The sequence below is a fragment of the Podarcis pityusensis genome, assembly GCF_964106645.2.
Source record: "Podarcis pityusensis genome assembly, chromosome: 17".
In the NCBI taxonomy this organism is placed as follows: Eukaryota; Metazoa; Chordata; class Lepidosauria; order Squamata; family Lacertidae; genus Podarcis; species Podarcis pityusensis.
In genome coordinates this window covers 26,838,641-26,860,612 of record NC_138042.1, presented here as the reverse complement: position 1 = coordinate 26,860,612, position 21,972 = coordinate 26,838,641, and the positions used below count along the sequence as shown (strand labels likewise).

General features: G+C 42.7%; 1 protein-coding gene across 13 annotated transcripts in view; it reads left to right on the top strand.

Moving 5' to 3' along the window:
• The window catches only part of PALM2AKAP2 (PALM2 and AKAP2 fusion), a 224,425-nt gene extending 207,939 nt beyond the window's left edge, over window positions 1–16,486 (top strand). For 11 of the 13 annotated variants that reach the window (XM_080986684.1, XM_080986691.1, XM_080986695.1 and 8 more), the window contains 3 exons: window positions 3,773–3,951; window positions 5,760–5,798; window positions 12,428–16,486. In XM_080986684.1, the coding sequence (XP_080842810.1) occupies window positions 3,773–3,951; window positions 5,760–5,798; window positions 12,428–12,520 (311 nt within the window). In that variant the 3' untranslated portion in view covers window positions 12,521–16,486. The remainder of the gene's footprint in view (window positions 1–3,772; window positions 3,952–5,759; window positions 5,799–12,427) is intronic. The other 2 variants (XM_080986689.1, XM_080986690.1) reach the window with 2 other exon arrangements.
• The last annotated feature ends 5,486 nt before the right edge of the window (window positions 16,487–21,972 follow it).

The window sequence follows — 21,972 nt, the reverse complement described above, 5'->3', positions numbered from 1 at the left end:
CAAAGGATGCAAGTGGAAGGTGAATTCCCCAGAAAGGTCTAAAGGGAGAGGGAAAAGATTCTCATTATTTTGCCAGGTAACTTAGGTGTGCATTGAACAAACCAGCTCAGTCAGCCATAAAAGGTAAAAGGAACCCTGACCATTAGGTTCAGTCATGACCGACTCTGGGGTTGCAGCGCTCATCTCGCTTTATTGGCCGAGGGAGCCGGCGTTTGTCCGCAGACAGCTTCCGGGTCATGTGGCCAGCATGACTAAGCTGCTTCTGGCGAACCAGAGCAGCACACGGAAACACCGTTTACCTTCCCACTGGAGCGGTACCTATTTATCTACTTGCACTTTGTGCTTTCGAACTGCAGTCAGCCATAGCTCAACATTATTTTTCTGCAGCTGAAATTCCATTCTTGCTAGGTTATTTTGGTATGTAAAGTGATGGGAACAAGTTCACTTCTCCCTTGCATGCATCTTTCTTTGCCACAGAGGTGAGCACAAGGTATATTTCAGGCCTTTAGTAAACCATGCACAGCCCTCTGTTTGCTGGGATTCTTGCAGAGAATACTGGTCTAAGCAGACCTTGGTCTCATCCACTGCAGTGTTTCTTAATACCTTCAGCAAGAGTTGCATACTGTGGACCACTTAAATGCAGATTTGTTTCTGCCTAGACTGTCAAGACATTCTAATTACGTATTCTTGCTTTTTAAGGATACTGCCTATCAGTGGATCATGATGATACTATGCAAAAGTACAGCACAGATGGGGAAACTGGCCCTTCCAGAGGTTGTAGGAGTTTAGAAATCCTAGACAGTATGGTTGATGGTCAAAGCTTATGGGAGCTCTACCCCAGAAACATCTGGAGGGCCACAGGTTCCCCTTACCATTCAAGATCAAAGCTAGACTTCTTCTGTTCTCCAAGAATCCCAGCAATTAGCAAGAACTAGGTGGTCCTCTAGTGGTTGATCTCTGCATATTTTTGCCAACGTGCTGTTTTTATCCTAGTCCTCATCTTTAGTGCTGTTTTTATCCTAGTCCCAATGGAGACAATCCATTTCAGGTTGAACACTTCAAAGTTTGGTTAATTTCAGTTGGAGGGGGAAAACAAAGCATGAACTTAACCCATTGAAATCTGTGGCACTTAAACATTGGCTAGATTCTGCAAAAACACAGATATAATACTGGCAGAGTATAACAGACAATTTTAATGGCCCAAGATCTCTGTAAAATCAGATTTTCTTTTGTGTCAATCAAATTTAATTTAATTCCCAGGCAAATCTTCTAAAGATATTGTGCAAGTTTCCTCCCAGGATGAGTACCAAGAAATACTTGCTTTGTTTATAATCCATTGATTGTTTTGGTGGGGGTGGGGGCAGGGAGGAGATGACATTTGCAGTTCTTCTGGTAGCAAAATTTCAAAATCCTGTAGCAGGGGTGGGGAATCTTTGTCCCTCCAGATGTTGCAAAACTACAACTCCCATCATCCCTGGCTATTGGTCATGCTTGCCAGGGGTGATGGGAGTTCATCAACATCTGTAGGCTCTCTGTATCTGATCTACAAACTAAAACATAAGCACGCTGGGTCTCCTATGTAATTCAAGGCTGCATTTCGTTAAAACCATGGTGTTTGCTAGTTCCATCCAGATTATCTGAAACCTTATATCAATGTAGCTGAGCTCTTCCCATTGTGGTAGTAAATAAAAGCAATGAACCTCAGCTGTAAGTCATGATGATGTTCACTTCTTTCTTAAACCGACTATTCATTCTAAGCAGATATTTCTCTGTTTCTGTTCTGTCCCTGACCTCTAGTGGCCATAGTCATTCTGGCTCATTGGATGAGCTTCTCTTAAGATTTTTGTGTACGTTGGGTGCATAGAGATGAGGAAAATGTAGGTTGGGTAATTTGTTAACCTATTCAGGTAGATAGATAGATAGATAGATAGATAGATAGATAGATGTCTGCTGTTAACTTCAGGGAAATGTAATGGAAGCTTGAGCCAGTGTGGTGTAGTGGTTAAGAGTGGTAGTCTCGTAATCTGGGGAACCAGGTTCACGTCTCCGCTCCTCCACATGCAGATGCTGAGTGACCTTGGGCCAGTCACACTTCTTTGAAGTCTCTCACAGAGTGTTTGTTGTGGGGGAGGAAGAGAAAGGAGAATGTTAGCCGCTTTGAGACTCCTTAAAGGGAGTGAAAGGCGGGATATCAAATCCAAACTCTTTTATCCCTTTTTGACCATGTGAACTACTAATCATGTTGGACTCTAAACTCGTTTATTAGCTGAAGACACCATGGCCAGTGGTGATAGGAGCTGGAGTACAATAAGATCTAGAAGGTCACAGGTTTCCCACCACTGATGCAAAAGCTGATGACCAAGGCAACAGGGGCACCATATTGGGAAGGGGGAAGAGTCTTTCCCTTCCGCTTCTTTCAGACTCCATTCCTCAGATTTACCCACATCTCAAATTACTATTTAAAGAGTAGTAGCATGTTGTTTTAAATACATTGCATTTTTTTGCAATTTAGCCTTGCATATAAACAACATAAGGCAAATAAAACTCGCTAGCAAACTTGGCCTCCCCTACACTGAAGCCAATGAACCTAGCAAGCAGTTATTATATGCTCAAATGCAAAAAAAACCACACACAAAAGCACATTCAATGTCCTATCCAGGAAGCATAAATCCACAACAATCCATCATTTTTAGAGCAGTGAAAATACTGTAGTGGTGTTTCCCCTGCTGTGATACGATCAGCAAATTTTGTTGTGGCATTTAAACTTGTTCAACCTTGGTGGCAGAATGTCACTTCTATCCATTTGTGGCTGTGTACATTAGACTTTACTGTGACTGGTATTTCCTAGATTATAGCAGTGGTAGCCCACTTTCCAGGCAGGCATGCCAAATTCATTGATTGAGAGGGCAACATCTAGTGCAGAGTCCAGTGCATTCTGGTATATAGTGGAACCTTGGTTCTCTTAATCCATTCCAGAAGTCTGTTCAACTCCCGAAACATTCAAAAACGAAGGCGCAGCTTCCGATTGGCGCAGGCATCCCGGAAACAATAGCCAACAGCCACATGGAAAGTTAAGCTTCCGAAAAACGTTCGAAAACCGGAACACTTACTTCTGTGTTTTGGCGTTCAGGAGCCGATTTGTTCATCAACTAAGCCATTCAAGAACCAAGGTTCCATTGTACAGTCAAACTTCAGTTGTCGAGTGTCTTGGAAGCTGAACAATTCAGAACCCAAATGCCGAAAACCCAGAAATAATTGCTTCCATTTTCGAACGTGCCTCCGAAGTTAAACGGCTTCCAAGGCCCATTTTTCCTTTTTTCCCATTGACTTTGTAGCCAGCTCTTTCATCCTCGGTTTTCGGATGTCAAATGGAACAGATTAAGTTCAAAAACTGAGGTTCCACTGTGTATGAAAGTTCATTGGAACAGTAGCATAGTACTTGAGAGGAAGGCAGGAGTGACGGCCTGTATACCATAACCAACTCCAAAGGCAGCCCTACCTCTGACCTAAACTACCATAAGCGTCTGTCAAATTTCACAGAAACGTTTCTTAAATAAAGAAATAGTTTGAGAATCTGAATGCAAAAATTCTGTCCTGGCCCTTCTTTCTTCTACCTTGTCTCATTAATTATCTCTTCAGCCCATGCTTAATTTCAGTTCTCTTTCCTTTTGAAAGTATGGTGGTGGTGTGGTTTTGGGGATTTATTTTTTTTCCAGAATCTTGCTTGCGAGTCTGTTACCTAGAGAAGGAAATTCTGATTGGGTCTTTGCAGGTAAAATAGAGAAGATCAAGCCACCTCCATCCCCAACCGCTGAAGGCCCCCCCTCGCATTCCGACTCAGCATCAGACGAATCGGGAGGATCCCAAAGACCCAAGAACCTGATGCAGACTCTTATGGAAGATTATGAAAGTCACAAAACCAAGAGGCGGGAGAGGATGGATGAGAGCAGCGTAAGCATATTCTGTTTCCTCCGCCCCCAATGCACCCCCTTTTTTTGCACACAGTAGGGTTTAAAAAAAAATAAAAATTAACAAGTTTCTAAAACTTTTCTAGACCACCTTTCCAGAATTCAGCACAAGAAGGCAATGTGCAAGGCCAGTTTCAGGCACACTTATTATGGGCTCCGTTCTGAAAAGGGTCTTTTTAAACAGTACCCTTTTGTTGGGAGCTTTTATAAAGAAAAAGCAGTGATAACACTGATACCCGAAAAACTTGCCAAGGTTATTGGACGTTGCTCTTAATCAAAGCCATCTCCTGCGGCTGTAGGATCAAATATGAATTTATTTGGTCCTTTAACCATACCTTGCAGCATGTCCACAAGGAACCCTTTTCCTTTCTCTCCCTCTCAGAGATGAGGAGTGCACATTGAATATGGCTGACCCCCCCCCCCCCCGATTGTGTACTTTTGTGCAGGGCAGAAGGGGGTCCTAGCAGTAACACTGTGTTCTCCACTGTCCTCGTGACTCCACTGTGGAGCTAAAATGCCATACTTAGATGCAGACGGATCCTCTCGCTTAGATGTTTCTGTGAAATCAGTGGGGCGCTTGGGACCGAGGCACAAAGCTACGAGACCCTGCCGTGAGCAACATAACTACAGCACAAATATTGTCTGTTTACCTCCTCCCAAACAACCCTCCTGTTTTATCATCACAGCTTGTACCACACCCAGTGTTAAGTTCAAGGCAAAATTCCATAGAGATGTCCTTTTTCTTGAAAGCTCAAGTCGAAAACTGCAGCAGAGCCGTTGCTGACCTTAAAATTTACTGCACACAATCCGTACTTCTGTTCCTTATACTTGAGCAGCAGTTAAACACTGTGGAGGGTTTTGCTGCGTGTTCCTTGCCTTGTGCAAGCACTGGTGATTTTTTACTTGTAGGAAGTTGGCTTTTTATGTTGGCAGAATGACAGCGAATTTTCTGAACAGTGCCAACTGAAGTCTAGTGAGTACAAAATCAATAGCTGCCTGGCACAGGGAGCTTCAGAAATTTGCTCCTCGTGGAGGTTAGTGGAACTGGTGAATCTAAATGCTTCATGGGATGTAGATTTTGAGATCCACCTGAGAGCTCATGTGCCAATGCATGTGTCTTCCCTGGGCCATGCCCATCCGCCAGACCCCCTGTTTATATGGGCTGTTCACTTAGAAATAACAGCTGTGGCACAATTAGCAAGACCAAGAATATGTTTAGCACCAACTGGATGCAAAGCACATACTGGACATTTGAAACACTTCCATAGCTAAGAGATCTCTTCCTTTCTCTGCCTGCCTTTTCTGGAGGAATCAGATAAAATGGTACAAGGCATATTATTATTATTATTATTACTACTACTACTACTACTACTACTACTGTTATTATTATTTCAAATAATGAATAGACTAAACTAATAAATTCAATTGTACCAGAATTCATCATTTAGATTACCAAAACAGTTAAAGCAGTGGTGACTGACAAACAGCTTCCTTGTTTTGTTTTTATTCTTAAATTGGCTACTATTTTGCTTGGCCAAGCAGGATTTTTTTTTTAAGGTTGGGGTTTTGGGGTTTTTTGGGGGTAACAATACAGGCTGCAATCCTATGCATACTCACCAGGGTGTAAGCACCACTTAACTCAGTAGGATTTACATCTGAGTAGACGTGAATAGGATTGCACTGTAAAGCTAATTTAGCTGAACTGTGAGATAGATGCCAGTTCTCAGTTTAATTTGAACTCTCTCTGTCTTTTCTTTATGAACTAATGATGGTCTTTTCCTTTTCTGGCAGTACACCTGTAAATTACTGTCTAACAAGGTTACCTCTGAGGTACTTTTCAAGCACTTGCCTTTGCTTAACATCTTTTTTTATTTTTGCATGAGGATTTCAAATGCATGCTGCTGCAGTTTGCTTTCCATTGCTGTTTGCATAACCACTAAAGTGATGGCTTGAAAGATGAAGGCCTTTGTTTTGTCCAAAATACCGTTCCACCACACCGATAATTTTCACCCAACTGGGCCTTAAATTTATTTTCTTTTTCCCTCCTTTTTTGGGGACTAGGCAATGAATTTGAACAAAATGTGTGATGGGAAGTGCAGCTGGTTCCCAGGTATAACTGCCCCTAAACCAGGCATTAGGGACCTGTGGCGCTCCAGATACTTGGACTCGGACTTCCATCAATCCCAGCCAGCATGGCCAGTGGTCAGGAATGATGGGAGTTTTAGTCTTAACAACCTCTGCAGGGCCACAGGTTTCCCATGTCTGCTGTAAACGATGATGGCAACTAGTACCTAGCCTCAGTTTTGGGATTCTGTTTACAGTGGGGCAAGAAGAACATAGGACCACTTTCAAGATTCAGATCACAATATTTGAATTATGACTATGACTGCAGTCGTGTGGTGTTCATCCTCATGACTTAATGTGGGGAGTGGTCAAGAGTGATGCCCTCCTTATGCTCTGAACTACAATTACAGTGGTACCTCGCAAGACGAATGCCCCGCAAGACGGAAAACTCGCAAAACGAAAGGGTTTTTGGTTTTTTGAGTTGCTTCACAAGACGATTTTCCCTATGGGCTTGCTTCGCAAGACAGAAACGTCTTGCAAGTTTGTTTCCTTTTTCTTAAAACCGTTAATACAGTTGCGACTTGACTTCGAGGAGCAACTCATAGCACGCAGTGTGGTAGCCTTTTTTGAGGTTTTTGAAGACTTTGGTGATTTTTGAAGCTTTTCCAAAACTTTTCCGACACGGTGCTTCGCAAGACGAAAAAAAACGCAATACGAAAAAACTCGCGGAACGAATTAATTTTGTCTTGCGAGGCACCACTGTACTGTCATTCCTGGCTATTTGGTTGTCATACTGGCTGGCGCTGTTGGAAGCTGTAGACCACAGCAGCTGGAGGGCACTACCTTGATTTCCCCAATTTAAAGTGAGGGGGGTGTCTGTAAACTGTGCACTAGATTTACAGCCCCATGTGTACCATCCAGAGAAGTAATTAAAGTGTTTTCAGCTCCAGTGCTGTCATTGCGATAGTGCTTGAACTTAATCGCATTCCTACCGCAGTGTCGTAGCAATCACTGATGCTGCCATGCTAATGGTAGCCACCCAGAGTGGCTAAGCAGCCTTTCTCAACCTGTGGATCCCCAGATGTTGTTGAACTACAACTCCCATCACCCCTAGCTAGCAAGGCCAGAGCTCAGGGATGATGGGAGTTGTAGTCCAACAGCATCTGGGGACCCACAGGTTGAGAACCACTGGGCTAAGGAAACCCAGCCAGATGGGCAGGGTGTAAATTATTATTATTATTATTATTATTATTATTATTATTAAAATTACGAATGGCTGCCCAGCCCTTATTGCAACATAGCTGTCCTTAAAGGGCAAGCAGTGTGGCTCAAGCAGAAGATTTTTGCACTTCACTTACATAGCATCCTGGCAACCCATAGAAATGAAGGAGGTAGGGCTGAGCACCACTTTAGGACAAAGCTCAGCATCACCAGGTCTGGTACCTCTCTACTCTCAAAAGTTCTCAGCAGGAGTAGCAACTCTTCAGTTCTGAAACTGAAATGTTGCATTGCTAACTCATGAGTTTTTAAGATTGTGTAGGTCCATTTCTTCTCTGTGATTTACTACAAGAACTCTTGTAGACTTCACGTATATGTGGGCAATGGAAGGGCAGAGGTCTGGGGGGGGGGGAGCCTGAACTTTCCAGTGGAGTTTGGTGGAAAAGCCTATCATCCTCTGCCCCAACCTAAATTAGATGGATTAAGTTTGCAGCATTTCTTCAAATCAGAATCCCCTAAACCTCAGAAAAGGTATAATGAAAAACGACTTTTTAATCGGGCCTCAAATGTCAAATTCCATATTTTTATTTTTCATAACCTGTTGGACTGCTTTGCTTGGGTGGTGGGGGTGTAAGTTTTGTTTTTTTCCACCACCAGGGTTCATCTGCATTGTCTTCATACTGCCGCCAGGCAACAGACTTGAAAAAAACAACCTTTTGCAGTTTGTTTGAGCAATATTCTTCTGCTATCTCGTTCTTTCCTTTGCGGAAGCAAACTGCAGGGCACGGCACAAATATGAATTTATGGCCAGTAAAAATGGTAAAGGGTAAAGGGACCCCTGACCTTTAGGTCCAGTCCCGAACGACTCTGGGGTTGCGGCTTTATTTTGCTTTATTGGCTGAGGGAGCCAGCGTACAGCTTCCGGGTCATGTGGCCAGCATGACTAAGCCACTTCTGGCGAACCAGAGAAGCGTACAGAAACACCATTTACCTTCCCACCAGAGTGGTACCTATTTATCTACTTGCACTTTGACGTGCTTTCAAACTGCTAGGTTGGCAGGAGCAGGGACCAAGCAATGGGAGCGCACCCCGTCGCGGGGATTCAAACCGCCGAACCTTCTCATTTGTTCATTGAACAGGTTATGAGCAGCAGGGATCAAGAACAGAGGAAGCTGACATATGGAGTCAGACCATCTCACTCAGTATTGTCTAGATGTTTTGGGACTACAACTCCCATCATCCCTAGCTAACAGGACCAGTGGTCAGGCATGATGGGAATTGTAGTCCCAAAACATATGGAGGGCCGAGTTTGGGGATATCAGTGGCTCTTTAAGGGTTTCCAACAGAGGTCTCTCACAGCCCTGCCTGGAGATGACAGGGCTCGAACCTGTTCTTTCTGCATGCAAAGCAGATAATTCTGCAACAAAGTTATGGCCCTCCCTCTCAGAAACATTTCTGCTTGCTGGTGAATTTTTAATTGTACCTTATAGTTATTTGCATTAATTTTAGAGCTTATCACATATAGTAAACAGTAGTATTCTTTTGCTAAATGCAGCATTTTGAAAATGTAAAAACAACACATAAGCACAATTCAGCCAGATGTAAGCACCATTGATTGTAATGGAAGATATTAAATGCATGCATTTACTTCTGAAATGAATGGGACTTCATTCATTGCTTAACTGTGGCTGGACTGCATTGCAACATACATAGAAGATAGCTCAGTTGGTAGAGCATGAGACTCTTAATCTCAGGGTTGTGGGTTTGAGCCCCATATTGAGCAAAAGATTTGTGCATTGCTGGGTGAGGGTTGGACTAGGTGACCATTCCATTGCGTCCCGTTACAACTCGACAATTCTATTGAGTCTTTTAGCCACAAGCTATAAATGTTACTAAAAGGATGCATCTGAGTCTTCTTCAAAGGGCAGAACAATTTATTCAACAGGCGACAAAACTTCCATTACTCAAGTGTAATTAGTTAGACCAAATGGTTTTATTTTGACAGCTTCATGTATTATGCTCAAGGTTCACAACCTAGATGCTTTTAAGCATGCCATGAAATATCTAATGTGTGACAGCAACATGTCTACAAGCATACCTATTATGCAGGTCCCTTTGACTGGAAGCTGTGTTTGGCCGCAACTTCCTCTACATGACACACACAATGAGAAACCCAAAGTTCACTTAGGTACAATGAGCCAAAAAAAGTTTGTTTTCCAAACCGTATGATTTCATAGCTTTCCCAGCTTAGCATTGCAAATTGTTTTTAGGGGGGAAATGCATTCCTCCACTTTAAAATTTTATTCTCCCACACACACACACTGGGGGCAACACATCCCATTTCGCTGCATGAGGCAAATGGAAATTGGCGTCAGCATCAGCGCCAATTCTGGATGAGGTCACACCAGTTTCTGGCAAGGTCGCACATGCTCGTGCGATTTCAGCAAGATTTTGCCAGGTTTATTGCTTGATTGGAGATGATCATACCACACGGGCAACCACCTTTTAAGGTACTAACAATGCAATCCTGCAAACGTTCGCCCAGATTAAGTTCTGTTTTTAAGAACTGCAATCTTGAAAAGCATTGTCGGTCTCCTGTTTTTAAAAAGCTGTTCTCAATACAATAAGCTGCCCTAGAGAACTTCCCTCTCAGGAAATTCCCAAGAAAATGCCAGGGTGTTGTGTCTCAGGGGTGTGTAACATTTATAACAAAGCTATTACAGGCAACATCCCTCGTTCTCGTTTTTACCTGTTTTCATATCTTGGGATCCCGTGGGCTCCAGCCCTCATCCCAACTCTTTTCTGCTTTGTTGCTGGCTAAAGTGAATGGCCTGATAATAGGAATGAGAGACTATTGGAGTTTAAAATGAAATTTCCAGAGACAAAAAGGCAAATGCCTGTTTCCATCCAGCCAAGTGTTTAGACCACGATAGTACTTAACAACTTATATGGTGCTCTGAACTGTTTAAAGGACTTTAGGTACTGACTCAGTAACCTTCACAACTACTCTGTGAAATAAGTCAGTGGGTTCTCCCTGCCCCCGTATTACAAATGGAGCTAGGGCTGAGACTGAGGAAATAGTAGCTTACCTTAGGCCTCCAAGTGATTTTGTGGGTCAAAATAGATTTTAAGCCAGAACTTTCCAACTTCTTAGCACTCCTCATTGTTGTTGTTGTTTAGTCGTTTAGTCGTGTCCGACTCTTCATGACCCAATGGACCAGAGCACGCCAGGCATTCCTGTCTTCCACTGCCTCCCGCAGTTTGGTCAAACTCATGCTGGTAGCTTCAAGAACACTGTCCAACCATCTTGTCCTCTGTCGTCCCCTTCTCCTTGTGCCCTCAATCTTTCCCAACATCAGGGTCTTTTCCAGGGAGTCTTCTCTTCTCATGAGGTGGCCAAGTATTGGAGCCTCAGCTTCAGGATCTGTCCTTCCAGTGAGCACTCAGGGCTTATTTCCTTAAGAATGGATAGGTTTGATCTTCTTGCAGTCCATGGGACTCTCAAGAGTCTCCTCCAGCACCATAATTCAAAAGCATCAATTCTTCGGCGATCAGCGTTCTTTATGGTCCAGCTCTCACTTCCATACATCACTACTGGGAAATAGCACTCCTCACACACTAGCATAGCATTGCCATGCTCCTTACCCCCTCACTTCCCATGGGGCATCCCCATGATGCCATCATTCATTTGTACCCACTGGGTGCCAGGAGGCTGTGCCCCTGAAAATGGCAAACGGGGTTAAAGACCCACAAACCAGCGAGGACCTTTGGTACAAGCAGTTCCTTGCTGGATGGTGAGTTTTGGTCCAACCAACCATCATTTTTAGAGATACAGCCTTTTCCTTTCCCATATAAACAAATGGAGACGTGTTAAGAACTCCCCTGCAATTAAACATTGCCAGTCTCACTTACCATCACGTTTCAGTAAAGTAGTATTTGGGCAGTACAGTAGTTAATTTTAAAAAAAAAAACCAGTCCCTTGCAGTATTCTTTTTTAATGGCCACTCAAGTGAATTGGACCTCCCACTTTCCAGCGACAGCCAATATTGCACACCCATTGGCATGGATGGAACATAGTTGTACACAGAGAAAAAGTACAGCATCCCCCAAATAGCATGGAAGGTCAATTGCAAGTCAGCTTTAGCTTGCAGCAGAAGAACAGTAATTAGTTATGCAAGTAGGTGCCCATCTGCAAACAGCTCAGCTCTCCTCTAAAGTGTGTAGACGCAATGCTTGCTTGCTTTTTTGTCCCAGCCTCAGAAGTTCGTTTCATGGTTTAAAAACAAAAGCAACTGTGATCATCAAAAAAAATTGAGCATGATTAAGACCTGATCAAGTATTTCCAAAAGGCTTTGTAAAGTCACAGATGGAACAGGGGAGAGAAAAGCCTTCTGCTGTTCTTAGTCTTGGTCTTTGATGTATCATAGTATTTTAATATTCTTTTGGAAGCCGCCCAGAGTGGCTGGGGAAACCCAGCCAGATGGGCGGGGTATAAATAATAAATTATTATTATTATTATTATTATTATTATCTTGGGCTTTGATCATCTGTGGATGAAGTGCATTCATTGTATATTAAGGCCACGGCAACTCTGGGTTCCTCTTTGAGCCTGACGCTGCCACAGCCCTACCATTAGGCAAAATGAGCTGCAGACCTCAGGCAGCTTTTTTTCGAGTGTCAGGAAAGGGGAGCCAATTGTTAAGTTAGTTAAATATATTATTATTGCCTTTTACAGCCGGGGAAGAAGAGAGGCATTTGTTAGCTGTTCTGTCTCAGGTGCCAAAATAACTTGATACGGGATCGGCGTTGGGCGAGGGTGACATTTGCTGTTCCACCTCAGGCAGCAAAATGCCTTGTGCCCGCCACTGCTTGTGTTGTTTCACAATGAAATTGCAGTTCATCCCAATGTTGCTGTGCTCTTCCTTGCATGTTGGCTTTTCCATTGACGTGCTTAAATTCAAACGTTTTAGCCTGTAGCTGTGCTGACATGCTTTTTTCATCCCAGGGAGTAAGAAATGCAGAATGCTGCAAGGTGGATATGTCTTTCAAGTTAACCAGGCGCTACTGATGCAAACTTTTTAACTGCACAGAACTGTTCAGTGGCTGCCCTTTTCAGGAGAATTTGAGATTGGTAACCGAATAAACTATTCTCTCGCTCTCTTTCCCCCCCTCCTCAGGTCCTTGAGGCTACGAGAGTCAACCGCAGGAAGAGTGCTCTGGCTCTGCGGTGGGAAGCTGGCATTTATGCTAACCGAGAAGAAAATGAATAGTTCTCTTGGCAAAATAAGAGAGCAGTTAAAAACAAAACAACAATGCAGAGACGAAGAAACCAAATAGAAGAACAAAGTTTTAATTTTTTTTAAAGGAAAGCTTCAGCATTTTAATCCGGTATTTATTACAAGTTTATCGATCTCTGCAACCCATGTTTAAACAGAAGCAGTTCATATATGCATAGATATACGCACAAAACACGCAGAAAAGTTATACTAAGGAAAACCATCTGCTACTCCACACCCCCCCCACACACACCAAAAAGAAAAAGGATGTGAAGAAGAAGAAGCAGCAGCAGCAGCAACCCAAGAGGACACATTTCAGAGCGAGCAGAACGAACACGTGTTCCTTTCTGAATATTGTCTTCTTCCCAGCCTTGTATGTGGAACAGGAAGAGTTTGGCCTAGACAGTATTTCACCACAAGATGGCACCTCACATGGAAACAAACAATTGTTCAAGCTATTTATTTGAGCTTGATAGCAGCTCTTCATCATCCCACGTGTAGCGCTGAGAAGAGGGCTATTACTCTGATATATCCTAGACAGCCATAATATAGCAAGGTTTATTTTTATTTTTGCTGTTAACAAATGGGGGGGGGGATTCGGAAGGCTTTCTGTTAATTTAAAAGTTTTTGTTGTTTTTTTAGAAAGCAACAAAACAGAGGCTGTTAACTTGCAAATGTGAATGTACAATCCCATACATTTAGCCATAAAATACGATGTATTTTTTATTTTATTTTTGCTGTTTATTTTTGAAAGGTTTTTGGGGGGAGATGGCAGATTGTTCGCTTTTCTCTTAACTTATAATGGGGTGGTTTTTGTTGAAGATTTGCCATCCCATTTATTCCTCCTCACATAATCAGTATGCTTAATAATGTTTCCTTTTAACAGTGCTGCACAATCCATAGGTAGCATAGAAGAGAGAAATGCCAAATAAGGTTATCTTAGTTTTAGTGGGTCTATATGCTTGAAGTGAGCAGTTTGGCCTCCTCTTTGTTTCTCAGCGCTTACTGGCATTATCATCTGTGTTTAACATGAAAAGGACCATTGGAAGAAGAGTTGGGCTGAGTTGGAAAGATATGGGGAGCATCTGAACCATTGAAAATATTTTTACTTGAGGCAATAACTGACACATCGAGTCAGAATGTTACAGAGAAGGAATGAAAGAAAAATAATGGTATCTTTAACTATATTTATGCTATGTAAAGGTCTTAGTTAATAGAGCGGGAAGGGCAGAAATGTTTTGCGTGACCAGAAAAATGAAAAGTTGGAGAAGGTAACGGAGGGAGTTGGGAAGAGGGGAGCCAGGGCCAAAAGACTATTTTTGCTGTTCAAACAGTGTTTTCAGAGCTAAAAGATAATATTGCAGCTTTAGTTCGAGTGTAAGGTGGGAATCAGTGACAAAGGAATATGGAGTGGTTGTGAGTGTGTTTGCTTGTGTGATTGTGAAGTAGAATGGTGAAGACAAAGAAATGTGGGTGTAGAGATTATTTTCTCCAAAGCTGTTTGCCAGCTCTAGGGGTATAAACGTGTGTGTTTTTTTCTTTTATGAAAAGGGATATAAAAAAGGCACTAAAACTGATGCAGTATTTGTTAATAACTAAGCTGAACTGACATGGTATTTGCATGAGTTAACATTTCCAAAAGTATTGAACAGTTTTGTAATCTTGACATTTAGAAAAGAAATGCGGTATTTATTCTTATGCTTTGCCGTCTGGCGTAGTGTTAGAAGCTGCTGGTTTTCTCTTGTTGTGTCAAGAAATGCAGTAGAATGTGTTTAGTGATGGAATCCCAAAAAAATTCTGGACTAGAGCTTGTCACATTTTAGGCAACTCAAGAATGGTACATGCATCTTAACTAAAAATTACTCTTCATTGATTTGTAAGAGGAGGCAAAACAAAAAGCCAGCCCTCCACAAGTTCCTCTTCTGTTTTCATTTTATTTTCTGTTTCATGTTATGAACAGGGTCTTTGTATTCTGCTGTTTAGACGAACAAGGAGATTTCATGTTGAAATACATTAATTTCCTCCTGGTAAATGTCTAAATATAAACAGAGTAGTATGAACACAACAGTCTTGGCAAGGATTCTGTACTGTGTGCAGAAACTAAAGTAGAAATATTTGGCTATAACACAGACCAGCTGCTTGGATAACATCTGTACCGAATTCTGATGCAAACCTCCAAACCAAGCTCCTTACGTATATGGAGGAGCCAGTCATAAAGAATTGAAGATAAGAGTTTTGCGTATACAACGGGAGCTTTCCCTGCCAATAGGAGAATCCACATTCTGTGCATCGGTAACACTCCTGGGTTTGCTTATCCTCTGCTTACCTCATTAGAAAACATGGTGGATCCTATTCGCTTTGCAGATTTTGTAATCAGAAAATCCAATCAGAAAATATTTTACATAAATCATCTTTATATTAGTGGTTTGCACACTTTTCTGATTACTTTTTTTAAAAAATGAGAATTTGGGGCACAAACCAGCCAAAGTTAGTTGCTGTTGTCCTATAGATTTCCATAGGACTACGCATTTAGCTGTTGCTTATTTAAATCAGCGGAGGGTTTTGCTTTGTGTTTAATTTTGGCTGGGTTGTGCAATAGGTGTTTTCCAAGGCTTAAATGCTGCACAGGAAAGAGGAATCCAGCTAATGGGATGAAAGGAAAAATAGGTATGTTGAAAGAGAGAGGGAGAGAGATGCAACACAGTGGATTCGAAACCAGAAAAGGCCAGAGGCCAGAATTTAGAAAATTCTTTCTTTCTTTCTTTCTTGCCTGCAAGGGCCACCCAACATTTTTCACTGTTTTCTGAACCTTTTAGCAGAAACTGCCTGTACAATCAAGTTGGGATTTATTTATTTTTTTACTCCAAAAGACTGTGTCTTTCAAAAGTGAGGTTACAAAAAAAAATATCTCAGGATTATGACGAAGCAGGTGGATTCTGTTCTGAAGATGTTTTTAAGCCAGCAGTAGGCAAAATGCTCTGAAAGATGGAGCGTGGAGAAGGTGGGTGATCAGCTTAGATTACACACAACCCTTGCTGAGAAATGGTGGTTTTCTTACAGGGGAGGTAAAGCCAAAGATATAATACATTTGCTTGGAATGAGATGCTTTCTCCTCCTTTACAAGGTTGTAGTCAACTCAAGGTCAAAGAGCAAGGAGTTGTTATGGGAAAATCCCCTTTTTTTTCTAGAAGCAAAAATAAAAAAAGCCACTTCAAAACATACATTTCGTTTGTCTCTACGTATCTTGTCCCCCCCCCCCCCCGGTGTTTTCACCCCAGCAGCAAAAATCTGAGATGGGTATTGTGGCATCATGGGATAACTTTGCTAAAAGGAAAGAGAGGCTTGATTCATTATGCTATTCCCACAACAGTTTTTGATGGTTATTATTGTAAACTACTGACAAAGGACAGTTTCTTTTTCAGGAATTACGGAACCTTAGCTACCATTTTCAGCAAGTGCTTTGATAATGGAGCAATGGACTCGTCTCTTCATTATTCCCACCACCACTGCTTAATGTCTTTAAATATATGCCAGTACATGCGAATATATTCAACAACAACAACAAATTAATGCAGAATAAGCTTTGCTTCCAGGCACATACAAAGAGTTAAGAATTATTACTTTTTTGAAGCAAATACTGATAAAATTGAACTGTGCATTGACTAATAGTTAAGGATTGCAATTTTGTGACGATGTCCAGGATTCTATCCCCAAAATCTTAACTGCAGAGCAGTTTCCTCAGACCAGTTCTGACCATTTCACTCCCAGTCCAGAAGGATCCATTGCAGAATACTGTGGCAACTCCGTCGTTGCAAATGACCAACCACTCTCGCTGCAAAATAACGTGGCTTCTTGTATATGTTTAACCACTTCATTGCTGTACCCTGCTTCTGTTTTATAGTGACTGTGAGGCATACAATGCAAGTATACACTTATTTTCTCATTAAAACTTAAACTTGTCTTGTGTTTCTTATCTGAAAGCAAAGGGGGTTGTGGGGTTGTGACATTGTTGGCAGTGCCCTTCGGATCGAGTGTTTGCCATGACTTTGGCTCAGAGTGGACTGCTGGCAAGCAGCCCATAGGCCAGATTAGGCCTGCAGAACTTGTCTTCTCAGCTACCTCCCCTGTGACCCTGTCATGCTTCCATTGAGATGCGGTAAAGATTTCGCCCGCATTTTCAGCTGGAAAGGAAATCGGCTTGTTTAGAAAAGCTGGGAGGGAGGAATTCCTCACTTTATATACACAACATATGCTCGATATATATGGAGACTCCATTTTCTCAGGGTCTGGCGAAAGAACAATGTTAAACAACAATTGATGACCTCCTACCAGGCCACAATAGAAAGTGTCCTCTCATATTGTATCACAGTGTGGTACATTGGCTTGACAGCCACGGACAGAAAGTCTTTACAGAGGGTGGTGAACACAGCACATGATATCATGGGCTGTCCCCTGAACCCGCTAGAAGGCATCGCAAGGGATTGTTGCCTTAGGAGAGCGAGAAAAATTCTAAGGGACGATTCACGCCCCAGCCAGCACCTCTTTAATCTTCTACCCTCGGGCAAGAGATATAGAAGTATAAGCAATCATACCAACAGGCTAAAAAACAGTTTATATCCGTGTGCTGTTAGGCTGCTGAATGGAAAATAATTTGTGCAGCTGACTTTCGAGGTTGGTGTGTTGTATGACAAGCACACAGAGTGCAATGAGATTGAGTGTTTGGGGGGGGGAGGCTCGGTTAATTTCATTGTACACAGGTTGTACATTGACAACAAAGGTATTACTACTACTACTACTACTACTACTACTACTACTATCTTATGAAGCCATACCCATAAAATGGAGCCTAAAGCAGCCTCCAAGAATATAGACGTTGGCTGCCCATGGGCTACTTGTGAATCAGCGTGAAAAGGCAGTGCCATGAAATCCTCGCGAGCAAACTACTGTTTAGTCTTTCTCCACCTACCCCTTGAAATAACCTGGAATTCTGGCATGCACAGCCAATTTTGTAAGTGTAATTAAGCCTTCAAATAACCACACAGACATGGGCATATTTTTTCCCCATTGTAGAAGGTGGGTGAAAAGATGAGCACTAGACTTTCAGTCCATACCCGAGGCAGGCTAGAGGCAGCTTCGTATTATGGGAAAGCAACAAAACCAATGTGCTTCCTCTTTGCTCATTGTCCTGTCCATGGTTGAGCAGTGGAGAGCCCTGCACCTCTCATGTAGGGAGGTGTGTGCTGCTTATTTTTTGTGCCGATGCATTCACCCACAGAGGAAGGCCTCATGCCAGCGGGTGGTGCTGTGGTCTAAACACTGAGCCTTTTGGGCTTGCCCATGGGTAGGCAAACTAAGGCCTGGGGGCTGAATCCAGCCCAATCGCCTTCTAAATCTGGCTCGCAGATGGTCCGAGAATCAGCGTGTTTTTACATGAGTAGAATGTGTCCTTTTATTTAAAATGCATCTCTGGGTTATTTGTGGTGCATAGGAATTCGTTCATTATTTTTTTTCCAAAATATAGTCTGGCCCCCCACAAGGTCTGAGGAACAGTGGACAGGCCCCCTGCTGAAAAAGTTTGCTGACCCCTGGGCTTGCTGATCAGAAGGTCAGCAGTTTGAATACGCATGACAGGGTGAACTCCCATTGTTCTGGCCCAACTTCTGCCAACCTAGCAGTTTGAAAGCACGCCAGTGCAAGTAGATAAAAAGGTACCACTGCAGCGGAAAGGTAAATGGAGTTTCAGTGCACTCTGGTTTCCATCACGGTGTTCCATTGTGTCTGAAGCGGTTTACTCATGCTGGCCACATGACCTGGAAAGCTGTCTGGACAAATGCCAGCTCCCTCAGCCTGAAAAGTGAGATGTGCGCCGCAACCCCATAGTCTGCTTTGACTGGACATAACCGTCCAGAAGTCCTTTACCTTTTTACCTTTACCATGCCAGCAAAGGTAAATCATGCTACTGTTCCATGAAAAGCTCTGGGATATAAATTAGTTGTGACTAACCTATTTCCTTGGAGTTAGGCTGCAGTCCAGATGTACTTACTCTGGAGTAAGCTCCATTATGTCACATTGGACTTCTTTGGTTCCTGTTTTTCACTTAAGATTTGGGAGCATGGAAAAAGAAGACCTCACTTTCCCTTCCTCTCTCACATACTGTGAGGCCAAGCCAAAAAGCTTTCATTTCTCGTTTCTAAGTGCCCATAACATCCCTGCGAGGGCAGCTTCTTTTGATGACCCGTATACTGATGCAACAATAGGTCAAAGAAAATACAATTTTCCAACTGGAACGTTTAAGAGGGGAACTGCTCTTGTAGGATACACAAGTTTGAATCGGGGATTTCAGATGGATGCATGTGCTGCAATGCCACCTAGGGCACAATTTAAGCAATTCCTCAATTATACAATTGGTCTCATAGCATCAAGCCCTGACTGAAGCAGCAGCTCCCCTCCCAAATTGTGGCGGGAAACCCGCTAATGTGCTAGATGACAATTTGTTTTCTCATATATCGCCAATTCTCCTTTTTCTTTTTTGCGTTTCATAGGTGGTTAGCAGACAGTTTTTGAAAAACTAAAGCAATTTAGTGGTCAGTGTGAGCCCAGTGTCCTCAACCCACAGAGGAGCTGCATGAGTCACTGCTCTTACCAGCCCTGTGTCTTCTCAAAGTCTGCTGGGCAATAATAATGCTAACCTGTCTGCTTTGACTGAAGTTGGAGCTTTTATACAGGGACACAGCAGAATTGGTCACCCCCTGCACCCCTGCTTGTCTCTGCTCTAGATTTGCCTCCTTCCAACTAGGAGTGACACACAGAGGAAAAAATGGGAGACTCCTCTGACGTTAGGCCATTCTTCTGCCACACCCTCTGCAAGTCAACCTCTTTAAGCACAAAGCATGCCTGTGATTCAGAGTAACCCTATCAGAAGTTTGGGAAATACTGGCGCCTGCCCAGTTTCCCTCTCAGCCAGTAAAGGTGCTTGTTCTCAGTTTAAAAGAGCCTTTTTGCTGGCTTGAGTGATTACAGCTAGTAGTGTGCTCATGGGCCTCAGCCTCAGCTTGGCTGATAAGAACAAACCCAGCCTATTGCAAATGGGATGATGCCCTGCCGCCACTATGGAGAATCACAAGTGCAAGGGAAACCCCACTAGCAAGGTGAGAAACAGGCCTGTGACCCAAACCTAGAGTGATAACCCGGGGGGGGGGTGTCTATTGTTCCTTAATTTAGCATCACCAGTCCTATTTTTTCTGCTGTATGTGGCTTTATTTGTGTGATGGTTCCAAATTGGAGTCCAACAATGGCAGTACACAAACTCCCTATCCCTGAAGAAGGTGAGGAACTCAAGCAGCAACCCTAAGTGTGAGAAGGGCTCAGCAGGAGAGTATATTATCAGGCATAGGCAAACTTGACCCTCCAGGCGTTTTGAGACTACAATTCCCATTGTTAAGTTGTGGGTGAACATATCAGACGACACAGCAATTCTTCAAACAGCTCTTGTTTATTCACAGGCCAGAACAGAACTGAACTGAAGGGTTCAGCCAGCCTACTTATATAGAGCTCCAGTACAACGTAACTGTAACAACTTTCTGTAACTATCCAATCACTGAACGTCACTTTTGAGCCCTTATTTGCATATGTGGACCTGAACTATCTACAGTATCCCCCTGCTGGCTCAGGGTGAAAACTTCAGTACATAACACCCACCATCCTGGCCTGTTAGCTAGGGATGATGGGAGTTGTAGTCCCAAAACATCTGGAGGGCCGAGTTTGCCTATGCCTGATATATATCTTGCAGGGGGAAAGGTCCTCCCAGATTCCTGGAATTTCCAAGTTGCCCTGGGGAAAATCCCTGCTTGAGACCTTGAAGTGCTTCTGCCAGTCGGAGCAGGCAGGATTGGGCTCAGGTGCTCAGTTAGTCTGACCTTTTGAAAGCCACCTTCCTATGTCCCTAGCAGCGGTGTTTACAACTGCACAAGGAACATCCCTTCTATTCGCCTGTAATACCTTGACCACAGACTTGCTTCCCAGCGCCTCCTTGCTATTCTTGGAATCACCCCTCCCAGATGATAAAGCACCAGTCATCTCTGTTTGCTTTTAATCATCCTTCAGGTATGTTACAGCTCATTGCGATCCTTATCTCTGGACACAGTTTGGGAATTGCTGGTCTCCCAAGTATATATGCCAGGGCCTCTCTCTCTAGTCCCACGCCTTTGCCCTGTTTGCAAAACCGAATGAGGTTGATTGGTAAAGGTGCTTCTCCATTGTGCAATTCACTCACCCCAGCATTACTCAAGAGGTTCTTTCCCATGTTTATGGAGCCAGGTTGCAGGGGGTGCTTCTAGGACAGACAAGATAAATGGGCTGAGAGCAGCAATTGATCATCAGACAGTGCAGCAAAGACAGCTATTGATCCAGAAAATAAGAGAGGGAAAATAAGGGTCAGTGTTTCCTTCTTCTTTTTAATGAGACAATTGATGTGCATGGAGGATGTTTGAGGGCTATTTTGCTACACAGTAGGTATGGAAACAGAGTTAGCTCTTTGCTATGGAAAGCCCAAGGGATTGGGCTGAGCGGTCCCTGCCAAGTAGTTCTGTAAGGATCTTAGAGGAGAGAGGCTATTTTGGAAGATGCACCCCTGTGTTCTGTCTAAATATTATTTTCCACTCCACAAGACTGTAGCAGAAACCAAATGCCCTGTAAGGCTGATGGACAGGTGTCGCCAAGAAAGGTCCCTGATACCTGGTGCGATTTGCACTTTTAAAAAAATGTCGTTTTTATTATAAATAAGACAACAAGCAATTTATTTATTTTTTTAATGATATTTATTGAAAAAAGAGGTTTTTTTAAAATTACAAAGAAAAAAGACAAAACAGAAAAATAAAAATAAAAAATAAAACCATCATTTTCAAATTCTCCACTTTCATTACCTTCTTTCTATGACCTCCTCCTCCTCCCTTTTCTTGTATCTTGATTAATAGTTGTCCCAGCAAATCCTTTCCATAATTCATAGTATTCTATCATTACATTACCTTACTCTATTTTCATCTTATCTTATAAAAAACCTTAAAGCTTAAGACTTAAGTCTTATTTTTACCAACTTCTCATAACCATTACCTTTTTACCTAATTCTTTAAACATTTTTACAAGAGCCAAGTAATTTCATTTCAACATTTTTCTAACATTCATCAATTTTATAAAACATTCCTAATGATAGAAAAAAGAAATAAGAACAATCCAATCTTCTTCCAGCGTCCCTTCCTCCTGGTCCCGGGTTTGTCAGTCCTTTTTATCCCATTAGTCTGGCGCATTAACCTGGTGATCTTATATCCGAGGCCTTCAAGTCTCTTCCATGTCCCTTCCGCAGCTCTTCATATTTTCCTTTCACTCATGGGAACTCCAGCTTGGTAGTGTTTTTGACCCTTTTCAACAAATCAGCCCCTTTCCCATAGTCC